This window comes from Eubalaena glacialis, chromosome 1, assembly GCF_028564815.1.
Source record: "Eubalaena glacialis isolate mEubGla1 chromosome 1, mEubGla1.1.hap2.+ XY, whole genome shotgun sequence".
In the NCBI taxonomy this organism is placed as follows: Eukaryota; Metazoa; Chordata; class Mammalia; order Artiodactyla; family Balaenidae; genus Eubalaena; species Eubalaena glacialis.
The window spans coordinates 153,952,395-153,966,377 of NC_083716.1; the positions used below are offsets into that span (position 1 = coordinate 153,952,395).

General features: G+C 36.8%; 1 protein-coding gene across 16 annotated transcripts in view; it reads right to left on the minus strand.

The window, feature by feature from the left end:
- The window catches only part of GTDC1 (glycosyltransferase like domain containing 1), a 533,399-nt gene that overhangs the window by 314,930 nt on the left and 204,486 nt on the right, over nucleotides 1-13,983 (minus strand). For 15 of the 16 annotated variants that reach the window (XM_061183730.1, XM_061183712.1, XM_061183697.1 and 12 more), the window contains one exon: nucleotides 1,472-1,639. The exons of the other annotated variant lie outside the window; for it this stretch is intronic. In XM_061183730.1, coding sequence (XP_061039713.1) covers nucleotides 1,472-1,639 — 168 coding nt within the window. The remainder of the gene's footprint in view (nucleotides 1-1,471; nucleotides 1,640-13,983) is intronic. 16 annotated transcript variants of the gene reach the window in all.

The following is a 13,983-nucleotide window of genomic DNA, read 5'->3' on the forward strand; positions in this document are numbered from 1 at the left end:
ATATAAGCTTTTATAGTCTCATTCCCTTTGAGCAAAACAATCTTTTCTGAAACAGAGAGATGAGGGGTAGTGAGCTAAAAATTTTTTTAGCTATCTGCCCTCAAACGGCATTCAACCCAACTACTTATATTCTTAAAAACCCAGTTTATGCCAAATTAAAGTTCCAAGATAGTTTACAGAAATATTCTTTTTCATGCATTTCCTCTCTGATATGAGTGGGTGTAACTTCCATTAACTTTAAAGCCACCCATAAAGGGAAAAATAGACTTAATTTTTTTCCCCAGTAATTTCTCAGGGGTAATAAACACACACTATCTGAGGAAAAGAATGATGCTAATTCAAGAAACCAAAAGAATACTACAAATGTTTTCCATATTGATAAAGCACAAAATGATTTTATTTTTGTTTTTAAAACATATTTCCCCCCTCTGTTTCAATATAAAATAAAGAATTTTAATTTTATTATGAAATTTTAAAACGGTTGCTTTTTTTATGAGACATTTGATGTGAAGCAGCTCCACTCTATTTTGATAGCGCTGCTACTTCATTTGAAGCAGCTTGTAAAAATGATTGCAGGAAAACATTTACAAAATGCTCAAAACACAGAAGTATTACCATCTAGCTGTTTTTCTATGTCAGTGAAACTATGGAATATACTTGCAAAAGAGCTGGGATTCTGTTTAAACACATCATCAATCCCAGTTGCTAATAACTATTAAAAAAGGTGAGTAAACTGAACCCAATCACTGCCAAACTGACTCCCTTTGAGTGTTGCAGTTATGTGGCTGGGATCCAATAGCAAAGCTGTTTCAGAGTTGTTATTAACTTCTTTCATTAACTAAGCTTCAGGAGATACACTTTGCTGAAGTAACAGTAGAGAAGGACCATCACCTTTGAAATGTCATGGTATTTTAAGGCTAGGCAGTTTCAGAAGACTCAAGAGGGGAAAAAAAACCTCCTAAAGATTCATTTTCCATAGTTTTCTCTTACAAACAATAAGAAAAAAAAGGACAAAAACCCCTTGCTCCATTATGCTTTAATTTTTGTTTATTCCTCTGTAAATTTCTATTTTGATTTCAGCTGGATACATGGAAAGTAGCTGGTAAATAAAAGTTGACTAACTGCCTTTTTCTAAAAGTATGTCTCACACAGTAGATGATAGAATCAGGGGCTGAAGAAGGTCCCTGTCACCCCTTTGATTCTATTTTGAATGTTGTAGAAAATACAGTTAGATAATTAGTTCAACATTTAGATTGTTACACATATGTATTTTATAAAAGGATTAGCTGTTCTCTTATATGTACATATTGCAGAGGCACAAGTAATTCCTACCATGGAAGGTATGTTTAAACATTTGCTCCTAATTTAAGGTATTTTTAAAATAAGTGTACAGGAGGTCTCCAGATTTAGAAGCTAACTATAAGGAAAAAGATGGCAAAGGACTAAATATAATGATACAATCTATACCTACCATGAGAGAATTTGGTTGTATCCATATTGGAAATCCCTCTCCTGACATTTCTTGACAGGATATACCAATTGGTTCTCATGGAAGTACAGAATCTTGTTCAATTTCCCAAGGTCAGGCCGAAGGGCAGCCAGTTCAGTCAGGTTAAGCACTGAGCTTGCGAAGAGGATCCTAGGAAACAAGGAAATTAGGGTTACCACCCCGAGCATACTTGAAGTGGGCATCCTGTGCCTTCTCTCCTCTTTCCTCATCTACCCCAAGGAAAACATATCCCCCATAGGGACACATCAAGAGTTAAGCCTTAATACCATGTAGCAGCATTCTAAGTTTTGATCTCTTAAAAAGCAGCTGCTAAGAACTATAAAAGCCCTGAATCTCATTGGTCTTCTCAGCTCAGTTACTGAGAGATGCAAAAAAAAAAAAAAAAAAAAAAAAAAGCTGGATGGATTTTATTGAAAAAAGCCAAGAAAAGCTCCATCTGAAGGACAAATGGAACAAAGATAAGGCTGACTGGGGAATACTTTGCTTGCCAGTTTCATTACACTTTATTTCTTTATGCAACCAACTACTGAAATTCAATATATGAGCAGGAATGGCACGTGTTCGTGTTATGACATAAACCCTTTTGATTTATGCAATAGACTTATCTAGTGAGGGCTTTTTCTCTTGGCATGTTTTCTTATGCCCCCCCTTTTAAATATTTTGCAATATTTGTGGGGTTTTTTTTTTATATTTTCTTCTCGATTACTGGACTGCTAATGGCACCATATGTACACTCTGTAATATCCCTTATATAAAACATAAATTTTAAAAATGAAGAAAGCCTGGTTCCTTGTCTTTGGGGGAAAAAAAGGAAACTGAAAGTCTACCTATCCATGGTTATAAATGAAATAGTGTCTATTTACTCACTCATTCCACAAACATTTATCATAAATGCCTACTAGGTACCAGGGTCAAGCCAGGAAGAACAGAAAAGATGAACAAGACAGCCTGCAGAATGAATGCTGCCAATAACAGTGGCATGAACAAAGTACTAGAGGAACAAACAGACAACTGTCTGGGACAACCTGGAAATATTTCACTAATGAGGTGGCTAACACGTGTGGACACAAAAGAGGAACAAATTACAGTCCCTGAGCAGCTGAGGACATTTAGATGGCACAATTTTGATGGAATGCCACCTTTATAATATAATATAGCATCATTTGACCCTTTCAGCTTTAATTCCCATTCTAAAAAATGAGGTCCAAGAAGGTTAAGGGTTTTTCCTAGAATCACACTGGTAGTAAGTGGCAAAGCAGAGATTCCCAGTCTTCTAAGCCCGAAGTACTATTCATTACACCACAGGTATGAATTCGTTGTGGACCACTTACATTGCAAACGCTTTTTACTGTACTTAATAAATACAAAATAGCATCCTTGTTATTACCATGATTACAACTACTATAAATTCTCCCTTGCTGACAAGCCAAATGGCTAACTTCAGGTGTTTATATGATCTGCAGTACTAGCCTTTCACATAAGAAGAATGATTACATAATAAGTGCATACATCATAAGGAGGAATTCAAGTGTCTTCTTCATGGGCTAAAAAAGGCACATAAGACCAAAAAGCAGCCACCTCTCTAAACTCACATTGCTGTATTAATGCTATGGTTTATTGCTTTAAAGTAAAAAATCTTATCAAGGAGATGCATTTTTAAAAAGTGTCTATTTGTACTCAACTAAAGCAAATAGAAAATTCATGTTCAGAAAATGTCCTCTATTTTTTCCAAAAATATTCCCACCACCACCACTAAGTATAAGTTTTTCTAAAATTTAGATTGAAAATTCTGAAATATGAAGATAGTTGCTTATCTACAAATTTGATCTTTAGTAGAGAGAACAATAAAATTTAATCTCAGTCAATCTATACTTTCCTTAAAAGAAAACAGATGGCAACTTGTGGATCAAGTTATTGAGTAATACACCCCCCTCTATTCCCACTCCCCAGTCCCAACATACAAACTACTGCAAACAATGACTCATTGTTAATCATTAAGATCTGAGCAAACTCAATGTTTTTCACACACAAGGAAGAAAAACTCATTAACTGCAGCTTCCATCTATTTATTAATTATAAAAAATCGTATCCTTATAATGGAGAAATTCGGTAGACATCAACTTACCCAAGTGACCAAACTTAATATGAACAATAATGGGCCAAAGGGATATCATGTATTTCCCAATGTGATACACTGAGAAAGATAGAGATCACCAATTCCTGACAAAAATGCTCGATCTGAATTTGGTCGTGAGGAAACAGCCAGACAAATATTCTGCAAAATAAATGGGCTGGATGTCCAAAAAATGTCAAGGTCATAAAAGGAAAAAAATCTAGAGTAAAGGGAGATAAAAAGACCCCCAAACAAAATGCAATGTGTGATCCTTGATGGGATACTGAATGGGGAAAAAAAAAACAGCTGTAGAAGATATAAGAACAATAGGGAAACTCTGAATATAAAATTGTAAAGTTTTATCAATCTTAAATTGAAGTGTATTGATTTTACTGCAATTATGTAGGAGAATATCCTCATTCTTAGGAGACATGTGTTGAATTATTAACATGTGAAGCGTAATGATGTCTGCAACTAATTCCTAAATAGTTCGGTCCAAAGGCCACTAATAACAAATATTCAAATATTCATAGATAGAAATAAATGTGCAAAATGTTAACATGTGATTAATCTAAATAAATGATATATGGTAACTCACTGATCTAGTCTTGCAAATTTTTAAGTTATACATTTATAAAACTACAAATTTGGGAGGATATTCATTAAATGGCAGTAAGTAGAAGGGAAAAATATGCCACATTCCATAAACAGTAAACCCATCATATATGTATTTCTAGTCAGACTCCAATTGTTCATTTCCTCCAAGAGAACTATCCTCAGGGTGGAACATCTGTAGCAAATGTTTAACTAAAGCAAGCCCTTCACTCTCCTCCTACCACATACCGCCTCTCCTTACCCTATCTACCAGCTGATCCATAATCAAGCAATCCAAATCTAAAATTGAGACTTCCAAATAAAAGCTCTCAAACGAGAGAATGCAATACATTCAGAAGTAAAATGGCAATGATTTTCATAATATTACCCATTTGGGACTGCCCACACCAACACTTCCTTCAGTTCGTTCAATCATTAACAGAAAACTCATTTTATTTTTATAACTAATCTTGAAATAGCGCTCACTACTTCTAAATTGTGGGAATTATCTCCAACATTAGTAAAACATTTCTCTTTGCTTTTTTGCTTGTAAAATGGAAGTTAAATTGGACAATAAGCAACTCCTCAAATATTCAGCTCAATGACACCTAAAAAGAAGTGATGAAGATGCCCACAAAAGAAATGCAGGTAAGATTCATAGGCAATTTTTTTCTTTGCCGTCCTCCATCAATTAAAAAAAAGTGTATAATACAATGAATGACATCACTCAGTCAGCAGCTAATCCCTAGGCTCCCAATGTTCATCTTGCCTCAGGTATTATTTAAGCAATAAATCCTAACAAGGTGAGCTTTACCATCCCACACTGTGTCTCTGGCAGGAAAGGGCACAAGGTGATAGCAAAAACCACTAGGAACAAGATAATTCCTGACAGCTGCTGCTTGAGCACAAGTTAAATTGAACAGTTTATCTCAGCATGAAGATGTTATAAGGTTTTATGTTTAATATTTTTAAATTAACATAAAACCCAGAGAAAGCAGTTGGGCAATCTTTCACAAACATGACATACTACAATCACTGTATAAGCTGGATTAGTACTTATTACCATGCTACTACAGAATTAAGCTGTTTTTAGACCACCAAAGAGCTTTAAATTGCAACTTTTGTCTCTGTAAGAGAAACCTATATTTAAAATGTCCGCTAAATTCAAATTAATGGCTACATCATTAGCTTACCAGCTCACCAAAAGTATAAGTAAGCTGCTATTATAATCGTCTAACCAAAACAGCTCTGTGCTGTAAAAGTACGTGAATGCCGTTCTAGGTATTTGGGATTGTACGCATATACATGCTTCAAGTATTTTCAATGCACATTATACCTACAATCTGAGTCATATTTGCTTAAGGAATCCAAAATTATTCAACACAATGAACTTCTAGATTTTATTTTTCTTTGATTCAGTTTGAATACACTAGTTGTTTGCCTTTCACCCTATTTTCTTAACATGTCAAATGAGATGTTAAAATATACATAAGCACTGTAGGAGTGTGACTACTATTATCAAGATGCATACTTTTATACCTTAAATGGCATGAAGGGTCAGTGAAATGAGAAACAGAGGACAGGCATTCAATATTCCAACCACCGCCATATACAATCTAGGAGACAATCCTTCATGGACTAATTATCTCACTCTTGGCCCATGAAGTTTTTTCAATAGCCCCCCACCTTCCGAAACCATTTATCACATAATGGGATACAGAACACAGATTTAACACAGATACCAATTTGGTTTGTTATTTATACTTAAATAATTCCCTGCAGGGCTTTCAACAAGCCTTTGACAGAAGAGTGAATGCCATCTTCCAGCTGTGTCACATTGCTCAATACTTAAATTTCTTGTCTAGATACACATTGCCCAGCCTCACTCCCTAAGTCTTCCTTCATTCTTTTGTTGCCTATCTTGAGTTCCTGTTCCTTGATATCTACTCCCAGGATTCTAGATCCTGTACTTTCTGTGATACAATATTTTCTGCAATGAAGGAAATGTTCTATATCTGTACTGTCCAATACAGCAGCAACTAGCTACTTATGGCTATCAAGCACTTGCAGTGTAGCTAGTGTAACTGAGGGACTAAATTTTAAATTCAATTTGATTTAAGTTTAAATTAAATAGCCATAAATTAATGGGAAAGCACAACTCTGGATGGACCAGCTTCCCTTAACCCAACACTCCACCCATCCTACCTGAATGCAATTCCTCACTGAATTGATTTTCTTGTATAGACCCTTGATCTACTTGTGATAATCTAATTTCTAAGTTCCCCCTGATTTGCTGAATTTCACCTACCAGGGTCTCCAATTCTAGAATGCCAGAATGCTATTTTTTTCCTTCTGATAATTAGAAAACACATGTTCATTACAGAAAATATTTTAAGTACAAAAATTATAAATTAATTATCATGCACAACCACCCCAAAAGAGATGGCCACTATTTGCATTCTGGTGCTCATTTAGTCAGTATACATTGAGCATCTATTATTTGCAAGGTACTAGGCTAAATAATGGACCTAAAATATAAAACAAAGTAGCTCAGGCAAGAAGAAAATTGGCAGGCTGAGGAACTGAATAAGGACCAAGGAAGCTGGAGCAATTAATTCAATGAATGGCCAGAGAAGATGCTGAGGAAGTCTATGGGCCTTTGTGAGACATGAAAATAATTTTGAATTTTACGGTAAGAGCAATGGAAAGAGAATGAAGGATTTTAACTAGGGAAATGACAAAATAATAAATGCATATTGGGTGAATTTACCTTTATTCTTTCACTTTGTAATATGTATAAACTATTGCAATTTTAATTTTTTTTGCTTTTAACGCATGTTTTGCTATGTTAAAAATTATTTCTGAAACATATATTTTAACAGATTTCATGATACGATGTGTCATAATATCATCGACCTGAACATGATTTTTAAATTTTTAGATTCATGATTTTTAGACTTATTTAAATCTATAAAGTTTAAAATTTTTTTTGTATAATCTCTTGTATTTCTATTGTATCTGTTTACGTATTTCATGAGATGTTTTATTATTTTTTTAATATCAGAGAACTTTACTCTGACTGCTGTATGGAAAACAGACTGTAAGGAATCACTTTGCAAGAAGGGAGAAGAGTAGGGAAGAGAAAAGAAATGTCAGTCTCTTGGACTAAAATGATAGCATTGATGGTGCTGAGAAGCGGTCTGACTGGGTTTTTGCTGATGGTGCTGTCCAGGTTTGCTGATGAACTGGATGTGAGAAGTGAAAGAGGAGTGCTATCCTTTCCTCTGTTGTATCACTTCCAAAGTGTGTTGACAGTGTTTCAATGTAACAGGAGCTCAATGATACATACATGCATACGACAAAATTACTCCCAAACATTTCAAAAGTCTTCGGCTTAAATATATTTTTTAAATTTATAAAAACCTGTGTAGAAACTTCTAATATTCATTAATCATTGATATACAAAATTTCGTTTTAACTATGCTTTAGTTGTCAGCTACTTTATCTTAATTAGAACATTTCTATTGCACGTTTAAATGCTACGGATTTTCAAAAACCTTGAAGAACGTGCATAACCAAATGTTTCCATTTGCTAAAACAATTAAAAATACAAGATGGAAGCATATTTAAAGGAAAAAGAAATGGAGTCATTTAATTTCCTAGGTTCTTGTGGGGGGTAATTTACAGGCTAACACAGTATCCAGCTTCCCAATAGCTGTCCCATGATGTAGCATCAATTAATAGGTCAGTTTTTCCACCATGTAATGTTCCTTTCCTGTGCTTATCATGATGGCTAGGAGAGCACAATGTAAAGAACACTTGTCCAGAAGGCAGGGAATTGAGGTCTGTAGGTAGGACCTGCCATTGAGCAAAATCTCCAACTGGTTTCTTAACATCTATCCACTCTACAGTCATCAACACTCTGACCTGCCTTACAGATGCTTAAGGAGACAAATTACATAACACCTGTGGTGCTTTCTTAGCTACCAGTGCCACTTAAATTCGGGTATCGCTTAAATTACTCAAGCAAGCTCTCAAGTGTTTTAACTCTTGGTATCTGACATAGTATCTAATCCATAAAAGATACTCAGTAATTATGTTTGTAACAAGAAAGGAAGAAAAGGAAGGGAGGATGGGCCCTATTATTGAAAAAAATCACAAATAAACTGAAATTTTTACTGTGTACAGAAACATTTTTTATATATTTTGGGACTAGCATCTGTTAAAGAGTATTCTTGTAAGACACAAGGTACCATGAACCATTCAGAACGTTTATAGATATATCTGTTTTACGCCATCTATCAATAAGTCAACAAATCAAAATATTATCGTCTCCTGACTTGATAAGCTAAGAAGTATATCACCCCTGTGCCAAAAGAGCTGACAATATAATTGGCAAAACAAGCCATAAGTAGAGGAAAAATTAAATAGCAATAAAAAAGATAAGTAATAGCTCTGTCCTGCACAAGAAATGTAACAAAGCAGTGCAAGGCTGATTATGAATGAAGGCAGAGGCACTAAGCCCTATCCGTTCAGAGGAAGAAGAGAAAACTAAGGGCAGCAGAAAACCAGGAAGTCTCAAGTTTATTGAGGGTAGCAGGGGAGGCCTGGGTCCTGAGGTTTTGGGTCTAGAAGGATCAGTGCTATTTAAATAAGTCAGAGAGGTAGGACAGTTGGCTAAGGTTTAGGGTTTGAATAAAAGGAAGTAAGACTAAAAAGGTGATCTTCCACCAGACCTAGAGGTACCCGAATGCAGGATGAGAAGTTCATACTTTATCTGTTAGTCATATGGGGATCCACTGTACATTTATTATCATACTGGAAAGGCTTTACTTCTTCTTACTATCCTTAATTAACTGAGTTATGAATGCTCACTGGCTAAGAAAAGCGGTAGTAAAATGAGAGGAAAAGGAATCAAATAAAGTACCACCATCACTACCACTCTCAAAATAAGGGAAGTTGTTCTATACATAACCAAATATAGATAAAACCAATTCACTTAAAACCACGGCTCTCCATCATCACTTTTTTTGATAATGAGATCCTTAAGTCTCTGTAATATTCTAAAGGAAGACAGGGACCCATGTATTATGCAAGGTTTTTTAAGTATATCTTATTTAATCATCATCCTAAAAGATATGTCCTATTATCCCCATTTTACCAATTAAGAAATTAAAGTATTACAAGAGGTTTGGTGAAGTGCTAAGACAATAGCACTTACTAAGAGGCAGAGATGAGTTTCAAATCCAAGTTGATGTGGCCACAAAGTCTCTGCTTTTTCAGTTACTCCACACTGATTTTGAACCATCTAAGATTAGAATGTGACTCACTGTTTCCTGCTAACTGCACTTTTTATTATAGTCTATGTTTGAGAAATAAAAGAATATAAATGGTACAAAGAAGAACTGTACTAACCTGAGCAGTTTTATTTCATCCCTTCATTCATCACATATTTACTGGGAGATTACACTGTTAGACAAATTGCAGAAAGGTGATGACCATCAATGCAGGACCTCCTGAAGAAATGCAATCTAAGCAACACCCTAAATAACAGGAAGGAGTCAGCTGACTGAAATAATGAGGAGGTGGGCAGGGCAGGGGGGATAGAGAGAAATGGCTGATATTAAGAGCAACAAAGGAAATAGAAATGATGATGACTGGGAGGAAGAGGCTAAGGGTGACTCAAGGGTTTCTAGCTTGTGTGATCAGATGGGTAGTAGTAACATTCCTTAACACAAGAGGAGAAAACAAATCAGCAGTTGGAGTAGAGGAGAAATACAGAGACAGATTTTACAAATGTTGAATATAAATGGAGTGTCCAGTAGGTAACTAAAGATAATATATAATAGACCAATGAAAGAAACTGCATTGGAGATTTAATTAAACTAAAGGGCTTGGTCACCAAACATGTCTGTTAAAAATGTGGGTCTGGTTTGTTATATAATTTTACATACTGTGCTACTTGTTTCCGCCATATTTCATTTCATTTTTTTTTTTTAAACTAGCTTCATTCACTTTATTTTTCTCATAGAAAACTATGTGGTAGCTACAGCTGGAGCCTGGGTCCTCTGCACGGAAACTCTGGTGTGGGTCTTTACAAGATGGTCAGTGAATTCCTGATACGGAGACTTGGTGAACACCACCTCTTTCCAGAGATGAGGAGTGAGATAACTGTAGGTCTCGTTTCCTCCCATTAGAGTATATACTCTTTGATGAGATAAATTGGATCTGCTGTTCTTTTCTTTGGTATTCTATAGTTTCCCTAACATGGCAGTTACCACTCTGGACCTTAAGTTCCTTTATAGCAAGCCCTATATCTTCCTTGTTCATTGTCTTATCGCAGGTGCTCAATAAATGTTTCCAAATAAATGACTGAATGAATGAATCAATCAATCATTCATTCATTACCTCAATGATACTGAGAAAATCAAGCTGGTTGATTCTCTATTTAAAGTGTTCAATACAATAGTTACTTCTACCATTAAAAAACAAGTTGGGAAGCATCCCATGCCCCCCAAAGAAAGCACTTTTCTTACTTCAGCATCCAGCACAATTCTAGAAAGTTTTATTTGATGTCATTTTTTATGGAGCCCATTACTTTTTCCTTAGGGTCCTTAATAATATGTCAGGCACTGTTCTCTACTTCACCATGCTAAAATATCAAGAACTGAAGATACCATCCAAAGAAAAGGAACTCCTGGGGAAAGGTAGGTGTCAACCTGGTATAAAGATCAGGAATGTACAATATCATGATAATAATTCCTGTCATCTTCAGGGATTCATGATTGTCAGCCTTGATGAAGTAAGTCAATTAACATGCAAAGCGCATCTAACTCGCTGAGTGTGCTGGGAACACTTCATATGGTGTTTTATCTCCATAAACTAATATAATTAGTATGTGAAATATTTATAATTCCCCTCATGATTAATCTATTGTAGAAGACTATTCCTTAACAGCAGCATATCATTTTATATTGGAATGTTCTTTGATCTTTAGTTCATGCCACTCCTGAGTCCCTGGAGTTCATTTCTAAATATCATAAAGTTGGGAGAATAAAGACCCAAGGTAATGGATATAAGTCCTTTGTCACTCCAATTCAACCCCACGAGTGTTGTCAAAGATTACAAACATCTAAGGACACACTGACCTGTCAAGCCAGAAGCTACTGCTTAAATAGATACATAAGCTCAGTTCAGGCACAAGCCTAAGAAACAAACCATAGGCAAGCCCAGAGTTGCTTTTAGATATTATCATCATTTAGGCTTGAATGTTAAGGCACAGGAATAGTTAAAATAATCACAACAATGACAACGACAATAATAATATCTGCTACCTGGCGTGTCAACTAAAGCAGTGGTCCCCAACCTTTTTGGCACCAGGGACCGGTTTCACGGAAGACAATTTTTCCACGGACCAGGGTGGCGGCGGGGAGATGGTTTCAGGATGATTCAAGCACATTACATTTATTGTGCACTTTATTTCTATCATTATTACATCATAATATATAATGAAATAATTGTACAACTCACCATAATGCAGAATCCGTGGGAGCCCTGAGCTTGTTTTCCTGCAACTAGATGGTCCCACGTAAGGGTGATGGGAGACAGTGACACCCGAAGTGTGTTGCTTATGTCCAGTCTACTCTGTAATCTCGTTTTGGTTGCTGTCACTGCAGAAAACCCTGCTTCACTAAGACAGGATGTTGGAAATGGAAGCAGGCTTTTCAGTGCTTTTGTGGCAATCTCAGGATATTCCGCCTTGACTTTAATCCAGAATGTATGGAGATCTGAAGTTGTCTCAAACATACTTTTAAGGCCACCGTCATTTGTGATCTCAAGCAGTTGATCCTCTTCTAGCACGAACAAAGTCGATTCACCTGGCTTATTCACAGTTGGGTCACGGATCCATTCCTTCCCAGTTTGGGGGTCTTTTGTGGTTGGGAAGTAATGCTCAAACTCTTTTGAAAGCTGAGATAGGTGACCATGCACCAGCTGGGAGAAAGAAGGCCCTGGCTCAGTCTCTTCGAAAATCTCTGCTAATGTTTGAAACATGTCAAAAATCCCAATGTTCACTCACCGCCCCCATAATTCCAGTTTGGCTTTGAATGCAGCCACTTTATTTGCCGACTTAAACACTGTTGTCGTTCTCCCCTGAAGTGACCGATTGAGTTCATTGAGCAGGTTGAATATGTCACACAAGGAAGCAAGTTTTGAGACCCCTTCTGTGTCACTGAAATGTGCTGCCAGTGGTGACTGTTTTTCTAAAAGAAATCTCTGGAGTGGCTCTCGTAACTCAAAAACTCTGGCCAGTGATCTACCTTTAGAAAGCCATCTCACTTCTGTGTATAAGAGAAGACGTGTGTGTTCTGCATCCATCTCCTACAGAGCTGCGCGAACAGACGTGAGTTAAGGACATGTACTTTAATGTGGTTGATAATTCTAATCACATCCTGCAAAACGTTGTTAAGTTCAGGTGACATTTTTCGGCTAGCCAGCATTTCTCTGTGGATGACACAGTGCGTGGACTCACATTCAGAAGCGACCTCTTTGAACCGAGTAGTGAAACCAGAAAGTCATCCAATCATGGCAGCTGCTCCGTCCGTGCATATACTGATACAAAATGGCCAATTCACTTTTCCTGATATGTAATCATTCAAAGACTTGAATAGTTCTGCAGCTGTGGTGTTGGTTGGCAACAAAAGTGCACATAACATATCCTCATGCACATCCTCCTGAAAAAAACCGTATCGCACAAAAACAAGCACCGTTGCCTCATTGTCAACATCGGTAGACTTGTCAACCTGGACTGCGTATCATGGTGACTCATTAAGCCTAACAATTGTGCCTCAATATCCTCTGCTATTTCATCAATTTGTCTAGTTATGGTGCTAGCCAACAGAGGAACATGTGCCAGCCTCTCCTAAAAGTTCACGACAGTGTCCTTAACAGCAGGCAGGATCAACTCTGCACCAATAGTAAAGGGCTTCTTAGCTTTAGCCATGAGGTTAGCCACTAAGAATGATGCTCTCAGTGCAGACACATTTGATGACGTGGTGGCCTTCAATAATTGCTTCTGTTCTTCGTATTCACTTTTTTTTCTTTTGGAAAAACTCCAAAGGCTTGTCCTTTAACACAGGGTGCTTGGTCTCCACGTGGTGAAGCAGTTTTGAAGGTTTCATGGCTTTGTTGGATAGCTGGTCACCACATATTATACAAAGCGGGCTTGGAGAATGTGAATCACCTGTTGCAATGAACCTGTAATTTAAGTATGTCTCTTGGTATTTTCTTTTAAATGCAGCTTTCTTTTTGTTGGCAGTCTTAGAGCCTTCTGCTGTATCATCATTGGGTCTTTCCCCTTTTCAAATAAGCTCTCCAGTGATGTTTGTTTTTTACTAATTTGGCTAGGGTTACCTTGTGGGCTTACCAAAACTGTGACTGAGACAAGTGCGCAGTGCGGGAAAGCGGCGTGGATGGAAGTGGTAAATAAAATAATGGGCGGACCACACGAGGACTAAAATAAGTGTTGGATTCTGACTTAGAGCCTGCCACCAGATGCAGCTGTACAATTGAAGTACATCAACTCCCTTACCACTATAAAGCCTGCCACCAGATGCAGCTTAATCGTCACTTGCTACTCTATGATAGGGTTTTGATATGATTCTGCAACCAATTGATTTATTATGGTCTCTGTGCAGTCAAACCTCTCTGCTAATGATAATCTGTATTTGTAGCTGCTCCCCAGCACTAGCATCACCACCTCAGCTCC